This window comes from Erpetoichthys calabaricus, chromosome 14, assembly GCF_900747795.2.
Source record: "Erpetoichthys calabaricus chromosome 14, fErpCal1.3, whole genome shotgun sequence".
NCBI lineage: Eukaryota > Metazoa > Chordata > Cladistia > Polypteriformes > Polypteridae > Erpetoichthys > Erpetoichthys calabaricus.
In genome coordinates, this window is record NC_041407.2 from 15,678,553 (window position 1) to 15,695,721 (window position 17,169).

A 17,169-nucleotide genomic window follows, 5' to 3' on the forward strand; every position below is an offset into this window, starting at 1 on the left:
AATGCTTAACTGTAATGTTTAAAAATTGGGTGAGTAGGAAAAAAAATCTTAGGTCTACTTAAAATAAGACAATTTTAAAAGAAAAAAACACGTTTTCTAATGTTGGATTTATTAGCCTCCAAATGTAGAAAAATTTAAATATCACTCTGTAAAGTTACATAAAAACACTATTTTTCCTTTTATTCTGACAAGAGTACTACTACCACTGTAATTATGTTGTTGGACTTAAGTGCAGCATTTGACACCATCGACCACTCTATTTTACTACACAGGCTAGAAAATGATGTTGGGCTTACAGGCACCGTGCTCACTTGGTTTAGTTCTTACTTATCAAATCGATTCCAATATGTACAGAAATGTGCTGACAGTACTCCATCATTATACACAGAAGTTCAATATGGTGTCCCGGAGGGCTCAGTACTGGGACCTTTACTGTTTTCACTTTACATGCTTCCACTGGGATCTATCATTAGGAAACATAATGTTAATTTTCACTCGTATGCAGATGACACCCAGTTATACCTTTCATTTAAATCAGATGAAGTTTCTCCGATGTTGTCTTTAATTAGTTGTGTTAGCGAATTAAAAGAGTGGATGAATGAGAACTACTTGTCTTTAAATACAGATAAAACAGAGATGTTAATTGTTGGAGGGAATGAAGCTGATCATAACAATATTTTGTCATCATTTAACTCAGTTGGAATCCCAATTAATTTTACTGAATCAGCCCGCAATCTAGGAGTTATCTTTGACTCTAGCATGTCATTTAAAGCGCATGTTACAAAGTTGTCCAAAATATGCTTCTTCCATCTTAAAAATGTTAGGAAATTAAGGCACTTTCCAAATAAACAGGATTCTGAGAAATTAATTCATTCATTTATCTCTAGTAGGATTGACTACTGCAATGCGGTGTTCACTGGATGTTCAAACTGTTCTTTATACAGCCTCCAGTTAATACAAAATGCGGCTGCAAGAATTATTACAAGAACAAGAAAATACGAACACATAACTCCAGTTCTTAAATCCTTACACTGGTTCCCGGTTAAGTTTAGGGCAGATTTCAAAATCATTCTTTTAACATATAAAGCATTAAATGGCCGAGGTCCGGCTTACTTGTCTGAACTTATCATGACTTACAAACCAGAGCGCACATTAAGATCTCAAGATGCTGGTCTGCTTATGGTTCCAAGGATTAATAAAATAACAATGGGAGGTCGAGCTTTTAGTTACAGGGCACCTAAACTGTGAAATGGTCTGCCTGCTACTATAAGAGATGCCCTTTCGGTCTCAGCTTTTAAATCCCGGCTGAAGACTCACTACTTCAGTTTAGCATATCCTGACTAGAGCTGCTGATTAACTGTACAGACTGCATCTCTATTGTTAGTCATTAGCACTAAAACATAAGTAACATGATAGTCAGAATTGGATACTAACCCTCACCTATTCTGTTTCTCTTCTTGGTACTCAAATGTGGCACTTGGTGCCACGGCCCACCTGCCAAGTTGTTTTGCCTGCCTAAGGTAAAGTCATCCCTGATGGAGGATCGCAGGAATCGTGAGGAAGAGGGGTCCTTTAATCGGATTGGCTGACCCAACACTGTTTCAGCCGTGGAATGGCCAAATGGGGGAGGCAGCTTGATGAATGAGGTCTCCAGGAGTCTAAAATTATCCAAATTTTATTATGTGATATCATCTACTGTTAAATTCTGCTCCGTACTTCTAAAAAATTTTTATTTTTTATTGAGGATTTGTTCTGTTCTGTGTATTGTATTGTATTGTATTGACCCCCTTCTTTTGACACCCACTGCACGTCCAACCTACCTGGAAAGGGGTCTCTCTTTGAACTGCCTTTCCCAAGGTTTCTTCCATTTTTCCCTACTAGGTTTATTTGGGAGTTTTTCCTTGCCTTCGTAGAGAGTCAAGGGTGGGGGGCTGTGAAGAGGCAGGGCCTGTTAAAGCCCATTGCGGCACTTACTGTGTGATTTTGGGTTATACAAAAATAAACTGTATTGTATTGTACTACTATACCAGTTATCTGCAAACCTGGCAGTGGTTACTGAATGCAAGACAAGCTGCCGTGTCTAATGTTGTGCAATATTGCATTAAAATGCATCAAACTGCAAAACTCATTACCCACATTCACAAAAGCTTTGGGTCCAAGACGGTTGACTTAAAAACAATCCAAAACTCTCAAGCATTCATTATTTATTTCATTAAGATGGCTAGTTGCCCCTATAATCCATTCCTGCATTTCTGATGGTATTAATAGCTTTGAAAGTTAATAGTCATTCTTTCATGTCATGTGCCAATACTTCCATCCATTACATCTTCAGGTCTTCCTTGGCTGCATTTCCTTCAGTTGCACTGCAGCAAACCTCATCACTTATTAATCTGACACATTTTCCACCAGATGCCCAAAACTCTAATCTAGCTTCAGAGAAACAGTCAATACCTTGCTGACCATTTCAGCTGGGTCATTTGAATCTGTTTGATTTTACTGTTTCATCAGCCAGATTTCTTCTTTATGCAACATACAAATGCTTGTATAACCTTTTATTGTCAGAGAGTGATAACTAAAATAACCAGCTGGCTGTAAAAGTTATTTTGGGTCAGATACAATTTCAAAAGTTGACAAATAAGAGAAGACGGGTCTTGGAAGTCAGGGTGAAATAAATATAAATGGCTGTTAAATTCAGTGATGCACCCAAGCTAAATAAACAACATACTGTGTGATTATTTTTGTTTCTAGGAATGACTTACCAGAATGTTCCAGGTGGTCTGATCTGGAGAGGCTTTACTAAGGCTAGCTAGTTTTCTCCTGCCATTAGAGCTGCTATCAAACAAGGAAAGGAAATCCTCCGACTGTTCTTCACTGAAAAGTAGAGTAGAAGCCTGAGTTTTTGATAAAGCACAAGAATCCTACCTATTACCTTAGTGTTAACTAAAGTAAGGCACAGAGCATTTTTAAGGTTGGCTGTTACATGAGAAACTGTGTATAAATCATTTCTTACGTTCCCCTTATCTTTGACTTTTTTCAAAAGTCACAATACAGTAGCTAGACAATATACTGTCGCTCTCGGCTACTTACCTGTATACAGCAAATCTGTAAAACAAACACTCTATAGTCTGAACACAAGCTTTCATCAAATTATTTTGATAAATTTTAGCACTCTGAGGAAAAGAAACACTTCTGAAGAGCAATTTTCTAAAGTTCATTTAAATAAACATGTAAACAGACTGCAACAGGAGAAATGGAAAGTTCCACCTAAAACATTTCAGTACTATAAATCAGGACTTTAAAATTAGTTTGGGCTACGGTTCAAGAGTCATATAATGTGCAGCATCAAATTCAATTGAAATATTTTCAACGAACAAAACAAAGTTCTTTTTTATTATTGTATTCAACAGTTTTGAATATGTTCATTTAAATATAAAATACCTATATTGGTGCAAATTTAACTTTTGTTACAATTTATAGTCTGGGAAACGGTCTAGTATTGAGTAGAGCTGTGAAATTCTAAAAAAAAAAAAAAAAAAACTAGGATGGCCAAATACTAATTTAGTAAAACAGGCACAATGGTAATTCTGTCTACTTTGATCATCTTGTACATTTGGTAATCACTGCTCATTGGATAATCTAAGCCCTTATATCCCTAATTTTGTGCTTCTTGCTGCATTTCTTCATTGTTTACTCCAGACATACATACACATACATACAAATACATAGTGAGAGAGAGAGATGAGAGTTTAAATACTTAATCTAAGTGCTACTATGCTTGCAGAGTATTTACAAAGCATGCAGCACTTATGACTTAGGACATCAAGCGTGAGGAGTAGCCCGATTTGATACGTTTGTAGAGCAGGGTGTTGTTTGACTGCCACAGCAGGGGTCCAGTGGTCAAAAGATAATATACAGGAATTAATTAAACAGGATTCTTTTCCTCCCTTTACAAATTCAGCAAAAATATAACAATATTCCTAATGTTTTAGGAATAATGTGTTAAGAGTAACATGATGTCGAAATTAGCACAAGTTAAAATATAGGACCTTTCTTTTACAACTGAATGTTAGCATCTGCCTTTCGTATAAATTCAAATTATATTCAAATAGTGATATCTGATCCAACAGACCTACTATTGCAACATGCACAATATTATGTAATTATTGTAAACGTTTCAAACAATGTTTAAATGGCTACATAAAGGTCCAAGGGAATGCACTGTGACAAGACCACACTCAGCATCTACTAAAGTACATTCATTCTCTTATTCTTAGATTTGTTTTTCTAAATAAGTATATATCTAGTCTACTTTTCATATTATTTCTACAATGTGCCGACATATGTGCTAATATATTTTTGGCATATTTTTCCAGAATGAAGATTGTGACCAAAAACACCCATCCTTTTACAGCTTGAGTTTGTTTAATTCTCTTCTATAGTACGAAGTCAAGTAAGAAAGCAAAAAGAGTACAACAATCCCATATTGGGAACCCTGTATCAAAATCAAGATCAGAGAAAAGGCTTTGTGGAAGAATCACTTTAAGGTAACATAGCTTTCATCTTAAAGAAATAGCATAAAGGGTTAACAAATGTCAGAAACCTTGCAGGCATATCAGGAAACCAGATAAGGGCCAAGTGAACAACAAAATGTCCTGAAAGATGACTAAGATATCAGCAGATGTCCTATAAAGCAATGAGAATGGACAGATGTTATATGCAAAGAAACTTCAAGGGTGGTGGCTCAACTCAAACGGTATAAGAAGAACCAGAATATAATATAACAGACTTATTTTATATAAATCATTTGGTTGTAAACCAACGGGACAACCAGAGTAAATGTATGTATTGATTGGCACTGTATGTAAATTCAATAGTTTATAAAATGAACCTCTATTCTTTTTTTTCTCTAATCATTCTGACTATGCTGTAATAGACTGCTTTTGAAGAATGCTCTCTCTAAGGCTCTTTGCCAAGGAGTAATTAAAAAGATACCATGAGCAGCTTTTTTCCTGCCTCATAACTGATTTGTCCTGTTACAGGATATTTCTTCCTGTAATAAGATGTTAAATTTCTACCACACTTTTAAACTGAACTCTTTTGCTGGCTGGAAAATATTTTTCAAAGTCTACAACATTCTCCTTATTTACTAAAATAAAAGGCCATCTGGTCACTAAATCCCATCAATGACTGATGATTTTGAGCACTGTGATGACACACTTTAAGGGAAAAAAAAAGACAGCTGGGAGCTTGAATAGGAATTTACTGACTGAAAATGCATGAGCACATTCCTGCAAATGAATGTATAAGAAAGTTTTTTTGTTCAGTTGGGAGAGGGCATTGCAATACTGACAGCTGTTGCAACAAAAAAAGAAAGCAGGCAGGCAGACACACTTATCTATTCAGTGTTCCTTCATTCATGCAAGTTAACTCTAACCTCTGTCCAGATGAAAAACAAAAAGATACTGCCTCCACTGACTTACTGAATAACAATGGATGCAGCAGGCCTTTCACTTTATAGAAACAATGTGAAATACATTTTGTCTCAAGGGGATGCAGGACAATGCTCATCCTGGACCACCTGTTGCTAAAAATTCAAAGGGAGGAGGGGCAAGTATGTCAAGACATTATGATGTAGTTCAGTACGACACACAAAGTGAAATATAATAGCAACAGGGCACAGGCCCCAGCTAGCTCATTTAGTGCTTTAATGATATGAACTACTGAAGTAACGTCAGGAAGGATTGGGTTCAGGGCATTTTTGAAACTGAAAATAAATGCTCCTTTGTAAAAAGAGGTTTCAAAGCAAATGCAAACAACCGACATTTTTATCTACTTTTATTTATTTTGTCTTTTTTCTCTTTCTTCATCATGTAAAGCACTTTGAGCTGCATTGTTTGTATGAAAATGTGCTATATAAATAAATGTTGTTGACATATGTAGAATCAACTAGGGGGAATGTTTCTGTTTTCAATCTTGTCGCTTGATTTCTAAAAAAAAAAAAAAAAGTCTATATTCCCCATTTTGTGTTCTGTTTCTTCACTAAAGTCTCTTTTTAGTAATAAGTAAAAACAATAATTTGAAATTTACTTAATTAGAAATATGACTTCTCAAAGTATTTTACATTTTGACTCACAGTAAAAGAAATGACAACAGATATTCTCCAAAAAATGTTTCAAAAAGATGTTTGTATATACTGAAAGAATTTTCAAAGTAAAGCTATCAAGTTACATGCAGTTCCAAACAGAGACTTGTAGCAAGTGAAATGACTTATCATCAATACTGCCACGTTGTACAGTACATTTACAATCATTTGTAACTTTTCCATACTAACCATCAATCCATCCATCCATTTTCCTAACCCACTTAACCAGGGCAGGTTTTCAGGGCAGCTGTGGTCTCATTTATGAAGTTTTATGCAAAATTCTGTAGCTATGAGTAGTGAGAAAAGTGCTATATAAATGTAAATATTATTAACTAAAAATTGACAAATGCTGCCATCTTTCATATACTGCAAGCATTGCAATGGAGAGCACAGTGGTGTTAAGAAGTATTCCCAGCAGATCTGAAGCCCTCAAACATTACAGTTTCCTGGTCAAAACATGCATAAATAATGGTAGTAATGGGGATTTTGGAGTTACCATTTGTGACTTCACACAATCCCACTTTGTTTTGTTCACTTCAATTTCTGGTTGAAAGACTGGGAGGAATTAAAGTAAACTGCTGATATGCTGCTTAACCCACATAATACATGATTAAACATAAGCTCTAATATTTAATTGAAATAAAAAACAAATGATTTGCATGTAATGAGAATGGCACAGCTTCAGATACAATGGAACTACAAACAATTATTGAGTAAATTGATTGTTATTATGTTTTTAATTTTATATAGAGACATGAAACACTTCATTATGTCAAGACTAAGCAAACTTCAGTAACAAAGACATCCTCAGATTGTCTCACACAGACCTACTGCCTTGCATATTGTTTATGTGAAATTCACCATTGGGAAGCAGGTATCTCCTCCATTTTCCATACCACAAAACACAAACTTGGAGAACACAATAGGAGAAAAGAAAAACAAAATTATTTTGAATGTACCAACCTGAGACAAGCATTGCCCTTTTGGTTGACCTGTGTTGTGCTGTTGGACCTCCTCAAATTTTTAATAGAGCGGGAGCTGCCAAATCCAGAATCACCCTTTGGAAAAGTAAATCATAACCCTCAATGACAAGTTGTGAAAAAAATTGAAGGACAACTTTGTAAAGGCATTCACCACTTCTGCCCACTTGCTTCAATAATACGCTTCACCCACAATACATCCTTTAAAGAAAGTATGTATGGTTCACTTATACCATAAAGCTTAAAATGTAAATATCTTGGGATGACTGATGCTGTCTAATCTACCTACTTAAAGAAGAAAACTTTAACTAAAATATTCATTTTGCAGTAGGAACGTAAGAGAATTATACAGCATCCTGACAATGTTTTACTTAAATTAAATCAGCTAAGAAGAAAAAGCATCTGGCTAAAACAATTCTCATTTATCCTGCAAAACTACACTAACACAAAGCCATTGTAAGGGTTAGTTTCTTTCTCAGTCAAAAATTGCCCCATCAAGGTGACTCACCAGGAAGTTATGCTTGGTCTTGTTGTCAGCAGTGACAGAGAAGGACCGAGAGAAGTGTTTAGATGGAGATGCACTGCCAGGTCGATGACCAACAGACACCTGAGAACCAGTCAGACTAAGGTCCTGTGTGTCACTGATACTTGCAGGTGGAGTGCTGGAGACAGGCCCAGAACTACGAGTTGTATGCATCCTGAGATAAATGAAACAGTATAAAATTTACACTTAATAATCAGATTGCACTCGATATGACCTTCTCTTTAGCCATATCACAAAGATAACTACTACTATAGGACTATAAACACCTTTAGGAACAGCTTAGGGAATAAAAATTGCATTTATCACAGATTAGAATACATTTAACACTTTTTGTTTTTTCCAGCTGGCATATAATAAACTCATCTTGATTCACATTTGAATTGAGTGGGTTTAGAAATGGATGGATTGATACTTTGAATTTCCCCTGAGGCTTGTACAATTAATCAGTGCATTATAATTAACGCAGCCAGGATTATTAAATTGATCATGTAACATCAATATTCAGGCTAATTAGGCCAAATTAAAGTTAATACAGTATTTGATGAAAATTTTCACAATTAATATAATCTACATACCTACATACATACATACGTATATGTTCTCAAACCCATACTCAGGATTTGGGAACTAGAGCCAATTTTGGCAGCATGGACCACAATGTAGGAACAACCCTGGAGAACATATCAGTCCACAGCAAGAGATACTCACGCACATACTCTACCCATACTCACACTAACACCCACATGGGGCAAATTTAGAGCCGATGATAAACCTAACCTACACATGTTTAACGACGTAGGAAACAAACCAGAGTACAGTGAGAAACAACCGTACAGGCACAAGGAGACCATGAAAATCCATGCAGGCAAGAAACGAGAATAGGATTCACACTCATGGCACTTGATCCGAGAGACAGTAGCATTAACCATGACTCCACCAATGAAACAATCTAGACAAAATAAAATGCAGCTATAGCTTCATTGCTAATTTACCTAAGTTCAGGTCACGGTCTACCTTCCTCTCCTGAAACTGGTATGAACAGCTTCAACTTTCTGTTCCTATGAATTCCCATGCCAGACAGCTGAAGACAGCTTCATTAGCTGCATCATTTTTTTTCTAGTTTTTAATAAACTCTTTTAAACAATCATTAATTATTATTGTTAAGATTATATGTGATCCGGCTTGTTGCTATAAATTTTTGAAAAGATTTTTAAATCAAAGAAGCCAGCTGTCACCACAAATCCAAACACTGGCTTGTCTCAACTGTCTTTTGAAAAAGCAGCAAACTTGAAAGACGTCACAGAGTGAGCGTGGAGGATCTGAAGGCTACCTTACATCTACAGCATCTGAGAATGCATGGGACTCTGAGGAACATATATTAAAATATTCCCTGCGATTACTACTGCCTAAGCAGCTCTATATACACCTTCTTGGAAGATCTGCTTGTCCAAGTATGGAAGGGGTGAAGATCTGGAGTGAGGATAAAAAGTTAGGTGGAAAGGTTTCAGATGTGGCCCGTGTCCACATAATGATGAATGTTTGATCACTTTTAAGCAGGTTGGTTCCACTTTCACATCTAATAGACAAGGCATGGCTTATTTCAGAGGCTATTTTAATGCTGGACGGGGTTCACCTGATATGATCAGATGGTATGGAAAGGTTAGGAGGTGGCCTGCACATCTTTATAAATGAGCAATGGTTAAAAATTGAGAACATTACAATTATGACTAAAATGTGTATCCTAGACATTGAAATACTGACTCAATTCATTCAGGTTACCACCTGGAAAGATTAGTTACATCATCCTGATTAATGTTTATTAAGTGAGCAACAGAAATGGTTTACACTGTTACCAGAACTCTAACAATGGATCATTCTGACAACAGAATGTTGGTGACCTCAACCAGGGTAACTTTGAAAGGAATAAACTTCTATCAGCATGACTCATTTTTGTGAAAATAACATACTGGGCCTGCTCTACTCGCCATGTTAATAATGCGTTTAAACACAAACCAGTGGTAAAACTGGGCAGATCTGACCACCTTCAATTCTCACCTACAAGCCTATTATCAGATGGCAGCAGCTGTTTTATGTGTTCTTATGAACTTTCTTAGTGTTTGGTTGCTCTAAAATGAGAAGGGCAGCAACAGAATGTATCTCCACTTGGAAGGTTTTAAGGTGGCACCAGGTCAATTGTGAGCCCCCCTCAATTCCTCCAGCATGTTCCAAGATGTTATTTGTGTTCAATATACTATCAGCAAACACTGGCCAGAAAAGCCCTGCCTCTACATTTGGGTTCCTTTTGGATTTTTAGAATCCTCAGTCTGCTCGAGTGTTAGAAATGCAGCCCTGTGGTGTACCCTGCTGCTTATATCTATCATATTCTGCTTTGTGACCACAGATGAGGTTACTGACAGCTTCGGCTAGGCTTAGTAAACAAGTCTTAGTCAGCATGACTTTTCATCAGCAACAGAACAAGTAATTAAACAGATGCACAGATTATATCTATTTATCCATTTATTGTAAGCACATTACAATATATTCTTTGAGAAAAAAAAAATCTTTCCCTGTTACCTGCCAAAAAAAAGGGTAAAAAAAAAAAAGAGTACTATGCAGCATCTGTTACACGTTCTTCTTTGGTTTCTCTCCACAAAACAGTCTTATTTCAAGCCTCAGGAAATGTCATTTCTGCTGCATTGAAGGTTACCCTTAACAACCAACAAGCTAACAGCAAACAGCATGACAGCAAAATACAGAACGTCACACTTCCTGAAAGGCACACAGGATTTAAAGTAAAATAAGCAAAGGCCCAGCAGACACATCTGACCACTCTACCAAATAGCACCACCTTTTAGCTGGGAAGTCTTTACAGCTGTTTCAGGACACATTTACATTTAAGAAAGACACAACTGTGCAGTGCCCCCAGTTGTGACGGACTAGTCTCCTGCATTGCAATTAGAGCTGCTGGGATACACTTTGGCCACCCATGACCCTGAAATGCATTAAGTGGACCTAGACTTACAAACATGGTAGTCTAAAAAAGCTGGCCAACAGAAACCACCAAAGTGCGATGTACTGAAGCGTGAGCAGCTGTATAATGCACATATTCAGTAAAGTCTAAAAACTTATAGCCAGCCATATTTGAACCAAACACCTAGAATTACAAAACTTGTAGTCCATATCTGAACTCCACAACACTCCTACATTTGCATAAAATGCCAGGAAAGACACAGAACGACTGTTGACTTATTTCCTCCACATGCAAAGACAGACATTCAAATGGATGTTTGAGAGGGCTATCCTACTACAGACATAAATGAAATTAAGTCCAAACAAAATGCTGTCTCTGTTACTAATACATTTGGAAATGTACAAAAAAAAAATTAAAAACTCTTTTTTTTTTTTTTTTTTAATAAAAACACAGCTAATCCCACTGTGACCCCTTACTGAACACCAACACAAATGGATTTGGTACCACGCTCTACCAGGAAACACACACACACCTTTAATCACACAGCTCCACTGGTTGCGGTGTTGACATAAAGAGTCCAACACAGGAAGTAAGATAACTCTCGAATGCTGCATGGATAGCAGTTACAACGCTGGACAAAGCGTGGCTGAGAGGACGCCAAAACACAATTAAGATCCATAAAGATATTGATACTTTATTATATTAAAAGTTCAGTCGTGTCCCCACTCATGACATTTTATTCTGTTTCTGTAATTATTACATTTAACAGATGGTAGGTTTACAAATGAGTTATTTTCCAGAAAACATTATTTCATTATTTCATTTAGTTATGTACTGTAGAATAATAGTAAAAAATAACCAGTCCTATTCACATTTTGTTTTACAGTTTGCATGTTTCTTATAAATTTGAACAGGTCATTCGGCTCATTGAAGCTGGCCAGTTCTATCCACCTCATTTTTCCAAAACAACATCATTTCAAGGTCTTTAAAGTTCTGTTCTCTACCATACTACTTTGTAATTTATACAATGTGTCTAAGGTCCTCTTGTGAAAAAAAATGTTTCAAACCTTAAAGCAAAATTTACCCAACTCAACAGACGAGTTCATTACCTGCTGCCTACAATGTGGAAAATCTATAAAATTAGGATTAAAAATAGTTTAGTTGAACTATTAAGAAGACATTTGGCTAATTAGTTTAAGCCTGTGGCAGTGGTGGTGGCACAGTGGATAAAGCTGCCAACTCACAGATCTAGAAGATGGTAAGTTTTAAAATCCTTACCTAGACATTGTCTGCATATAGTTAGCATGTTCTGTTCATGAGTATTCCACCCAAATCCTTTAAGTCGTGTGGATTAGATAGACTGGCGACTATAAATTGACCCTGCAGGAGTACAATTATGAGTACTGGTGCCGTTTCTTCCGTCATTGTTTGCTGTTTTGGCCAAACGATTACTCTAAACTGGACTGGTGAAAATCAGCCGACAGAAGTTTAGGCCGATCGAGGTTTATGTATGAAACACCACTAACATAGTGTGTTGCATAGTTTCCTGGTTAACTACAAGGTGGGGTGGCTTCTGTGTAAAGTTTATGCAGTCTCTGCTTGTTGGAGAGGCAGATCTTCAGATCTTCAATTCAAATGCACAACTCAGTGTGAAAGGGCTTCTGGGTTGTGGATCACTTTTGTTTACCTAGAGGGAATAACTTTTAACGATGTTTTAACAAAAAATGCATGAATTCTGCATGTATCGAGTACGCCAACTGGATGGATGTCTTGACACAAGAATTACGCGCCATAATTAACATTAGATTTTCATCATTGATGGTTTTATATTGTTTGCTGTTCTCTAGCATTGGTCATCACCTGCTTCCATTAAAGCATAAACATTGCTAGTTTCACTCTGCATGAAAACGTGATTAAAAATGTTTTTCAGCCATCACTACAAATCACATTAGAGTAAGTAACATTTAAAAACAAAATATATCATTCTCGAGTGGAATTTTCATTTAAGTGGTAAATTAAACTATATAAATCCAGGACAGCCTTTGTGATGATCATGGCTGGTAGAGTTATCAAGGGACCAGTGTGTGATGGATGGACTGGCTTCCCAGCCAGGGTTCAGTCATGCTTTCTTGTGCACCCCTGCTGGATAGGCTCCACCTTACAGCAACCTTGCTCTTCAAAAAAAAGCAGGACTGGATGGATTAATAAATGTGCCAGTACGAAAACTCTTTTTACACCACTCATCGACTTTTGGACCCTTAACACCAGTTTAAGCTTAAACTTCCCACAGAAGGTATAATGCAAAAATGAGCCTATGATGGTGCAGCATAGCCAGACACACGTGTGCACACAGCCACGCAGATTCCAAAAAAAAGGTCCACCAACATGCATGCCTCTGGGCTGTGAAAAATTAAGGGCACCCAGAGAAAACCAGCACAGACTTCAAACGGAACAAGTATTCAAATCATGTTAACCACTACACAACCTTGACCACCCATTGACCCCCAAATAACACCATTTCAGCCCAAAACAAACTTTCAATACAATGGCCTACTTACTTCGCCGATTTGGCTGTTCCCGCTCCTCACTGAGGTAGTCGACTTCTGTGGAATTCCTGATCAAATCTTGAAATTTTATACCAAGTACAAACCAAAAAGGGCACTACTGGGACTTAAAACACTGCACAAAGATCTTTGGACTTGACAACAAGGAATAAATGTAAATCTGGAGCATCACTCTGTCAAAATAAGTGGATAAACACCAATAACTTTATCTTAAATACAGTATATTAAAACAGTAAGCATTTACTCACATTTTACGTTTAATTGATAAGTTGTCACTATAAAATACTACAAAATCTATCAATTTAATAAGTTACGTGATGAAACAATACTAAAATACTATTACTGATCAAAGTAAGAAGGTACAACAGTTTAGCTAGAAGCTATAAAATCATTCTTTCAACATTTAAACTGATCATTAAAACCGTTAAACTTGATAATGGAACGCAATAATTCAAATTTTACACATTAACCTTATATTATAACACAGCAACTGAAGATATCAAATGCAACAGAACTAGTAATGGCAACAATAAAAAATATTGCAAATTAAATATTAATCAGTATAGAAGAGGGATCGATCAATCGACAGGCAAAAGCAACTTTTGCTATGCACTGCTGTGGTTGTTCTTGAGGAAGATGCTTACACACTACACAAAAGCACATACACTATCAAAAGGGTGAAGACATTGATAACATTTATAATATTTGTAATATTTTACTCGAAAACAAATAACAGTAACGCTTTTATTTGCCGACTGGAAACCACCTTGCCGAAGACGAAGTGTCCTTATAAACAGTTATATGCAAATGAGGGAGACTTACCAACCTAAGCAACGCGGCGCACACTAGTAAACAAAGTCGACAAGCTTTGTGAAAAATAAAAAATATAACGTTACCCATGCACCGCATTTACTTTTACAGACCTTGTGAAACGTGCGAATCTCCCATTCCTTGCAGTTCTTCACACAAAACACTCAACTCCACGAAATACAAAAAAAAGAAAAGCCGTATACTAAACCCAACACTTCGCTCGCTGGCAACCGTAGCACCGCCCAATGCGAGCTGCTATTGGCGGGCAGTGTCGCAGTTGCGGAAAGAAGCAAGGTTTTCATTGGACAATAACGTGACATCTGTCAAACTGTCTTCGCGGTTACTTGAGAAGTTTGGTTGATCTGTGAAGTGGTTGACGCTCTCGCCTCAGCAGAAAAAGGAGGAGCTCGGAGAACAGGTTGTAGCTTTAGGCTTGATGAATGAATGAATGTTATTCAGTTGCTTTTGATATTATTATGCACAAATAGACTGTTGTATTTTAACAGACATGTTTTACGACGTTTATATTTTGTTGAGTAATTTAAGGCCTATCGAAAAACCCCGTACAACGTTACCAGTTACGTTTTGGCGTTTGAAAGCTTAATAAGTGTGAACCAGAGTATGTGAGCGCTCAATCGACATTTTCCTGTTTCTGTTTTTTAATACCTTCTCGTCAGCTCACCTTCGCATAACGCCGACAAAAATCGTGTTTAAAGAAAGTAATTAACGCAGAGGGAATGCCAAGAAACGCAACCTCATCAACTCGTGTAAGTCGCCACTGTCCGACTTTTTGGAGATCCGCTTCGTACTCAAGTCGTCTGTTTCATCCGCTACAGTGTAGAAAACTTTAACGAGAACAGGCCATTCTGTCCAACAAACTCGTGCATTCAGTTCCACTGTCTAGATTGTGTCTAAAATAACATGACGTCGAGACTTGAAGAAGCCCATATGTCCTACTCCCCACCATACTACTTAAGTCACATATTCATTCCATGTATCAGGAAGAAAAACTTTTTAACATTTGCGTGAAATCTGCCCCTACAAAGTTTCCAGCAGTTCTTGTAGCAGAATTTAGTTTAATGTAACAAATGGGAACCACATTACTAATTCCTTTAATAATTAAAAAAAAAAAAAAATCAATCACATAACTTCTTAATTTCCACCTGCTTCACCTGTAAAGGTTCACCTATTTTAGTTTCTCCTCATAGGTCAAACCTCTGAGACCTTGAAGGAGCCTTGTGAATTTCCCATTGGGATTAATAAAGTATCTATCTATCTATCTATCTATCTATCTAGCTGCTGCCCTTTGTACTTTTCTAGTGCTGCTGTATCCTTTTAATATGGAGACCAAAAATGAACAGCATGCTCCAGGTGTGGCTTCACTAGTGTGCTGTATAATTTAGCAGAGTCTCCCTCGACTTGTATGCCACAAATTGTAATGTATAATGTAATATCCTATTATCTTTCTTAATCACTCTAGATGTACATAGTGCACATAGTGACAAGATCACTATGACTTTGACATTTTATGATTCTCCTTATTTTAGAAAGTTATTTCTTCTAAAATATTTTTTTTTCCCGATGGAAGTTCCTGTGGGTTTTAACCATGGAGATGACAATGTTAATGTCAAAAAATCCACACCTTGGATAAGAGGGAGCTTAAAATGATTTATACTTTTACCGCATCCCCATCTTGTTTTGGAACAGGCACTGCTATGTTCTGCTACTGATGTCATGGTCGTTACTAAGGCTTGGCTTTATAGTCACCTAACTAGCGCAACAATATAAAAGCCTACGTGTAATTTAAGAAGTGACATCCATCCATCCATTGTTTGGATTACTTTAAATCTTTGTCACTGCATTTTGCTATTGATTTCTCGCTATTTGATCTGTTGCTTCTGTTTTTTTACTTTGTGCTTGTCTAACGTTTTGGTTTTGGTTGCCTCTATACTAGTTTTCACATTTTTGGCCTCTTACAAGCTTTTACCATCTCTGTCCCGGTCAAACCTTTATAATCTGCCCTGTAGCAGAACACAAGCACTTTCTCATAAGTGGTAGTTCCAACTTTAAGACCTCCCACAATATACTCAAATTTAATGTTTTTACTCCCTACATGTAATACTTTACTTACATTAAATATTACCAAGTGTAGTCCGGTCATATATATAAGTAAGCCCTCTTCAGTTTCGGCATGCCTGTGATAAAAATGGGCGATAATTCACTGTTGTTTCTGAGGAATGAGCATTCTGTGAGCATTTAAACTGCTCCCTGAATTCTGATGGTCAGAACTTCTTCCTTTCTAAAGTATTGTGGAGCACGTGGAGGCCTTCCACTTCATTGTGCCTATGGTTGTCTAAAGCTGTAGAGGCCCTCCAGGCTGTTAGCCACCCATTGTTGCACTAGTCATCTGTAACTGTAGGAGTGAGCGGCTGGTGCTGTAAAGTCTTCTTCACTCTTTACTTTGTATTTCTTGCTAGTTACTCATATAAATATTAACTGTAAGTTGTCTTATATAAATGTGGCCACTAATAATGAATATTAATGAGTGTTGTACCATAAAACAAAAAAGCAGCACCATCAGCTGGCACAGTTCCACTTAATTTACTACCACCTCATTTATGGACCACCTTAATAATAAACCACACAAGGCTACAGTTTGAATAGCCAGCTTCTAAATTTTATACTGGTGGATCTCGAAGTGGCATCACTTCCGTAACATCTGCCTATTTATTTAAAATATTGGGGTCGTCCAACTGTGATCCTGGAGGGGCTGCAAGTTTTCCTTCCAGCCACTTTCTCAAATAGTGACCTATTTCTATTGTTGTTTGACTTGTTTTTTATTCATTTTAATGATGCCACTATTTAAGATTCCCTCCTTTGTATTGCTTCTTTTTAGCCAAACAAAACTGAGATGTGAAATGAGCCAAAAGATGACCAGCTAAATCGGGGCCATAAACTCCTGATTTTCTTTTGTTGCAAGATCACCATCAAAATGTTTTGTGGAACTGAGCAGGTCGACATTACCGAGATCTTCACCTTTCTTCATTTTCAGATATTGTCTAATGGACACAGGTTAGCTGGTCACGTATTGACTCATTTTGTATCTCAGTAGTGTTTGGCTGCTATTAAATGAAAAAAAGAAACTATGACATGGTCTG

General features: G+C 36.9%; 1 protein-coding gene across 3 annotated transcripts in view; it reads right to left on the reverse strand.

The window, feature by feature from the left end:
* Positions 1–14,272, reverse strand: part of cep131 (centrosomal protein 131) — a 76,741-nt gene extending 62,469 nt beyond the window's left edge. For 2 of the 3 annotated variants that reach the window (XM_028819050.2, XM_051936270.1), the window contains exons 1-5: positions 14,125–14,272; positions 13,196–13,374; positions 7,631–7,820; positions 7,106–7,200; positions 2,760–2,871 (exon numbers count right to left, since the gene is read on the reverse strand). In XM_028819050.2, the coding sequence (XP_028674883.2) occupies positions 2,760–2,871; positions 7,106–7,200; positions 7,631–7,819 (396 nt within the window). In that variant the 5' untranslated portion in view covers position 7,820; positions 13,196–13,374; positions 14,125–14,272. Of the gene's footprint in view, positions 1–2,759; positions 2,872–7,105; positions 7,201–7,630; positions 7,821–13,195; positions 13,375–14,097 lie in introns of all 3 variants that reach the window. The other variant, XM_051936271.1, reaches the window with a different exon arrangement.
* Positions 14,273–17,169: the final 2,897 nt, after the last annotated feature.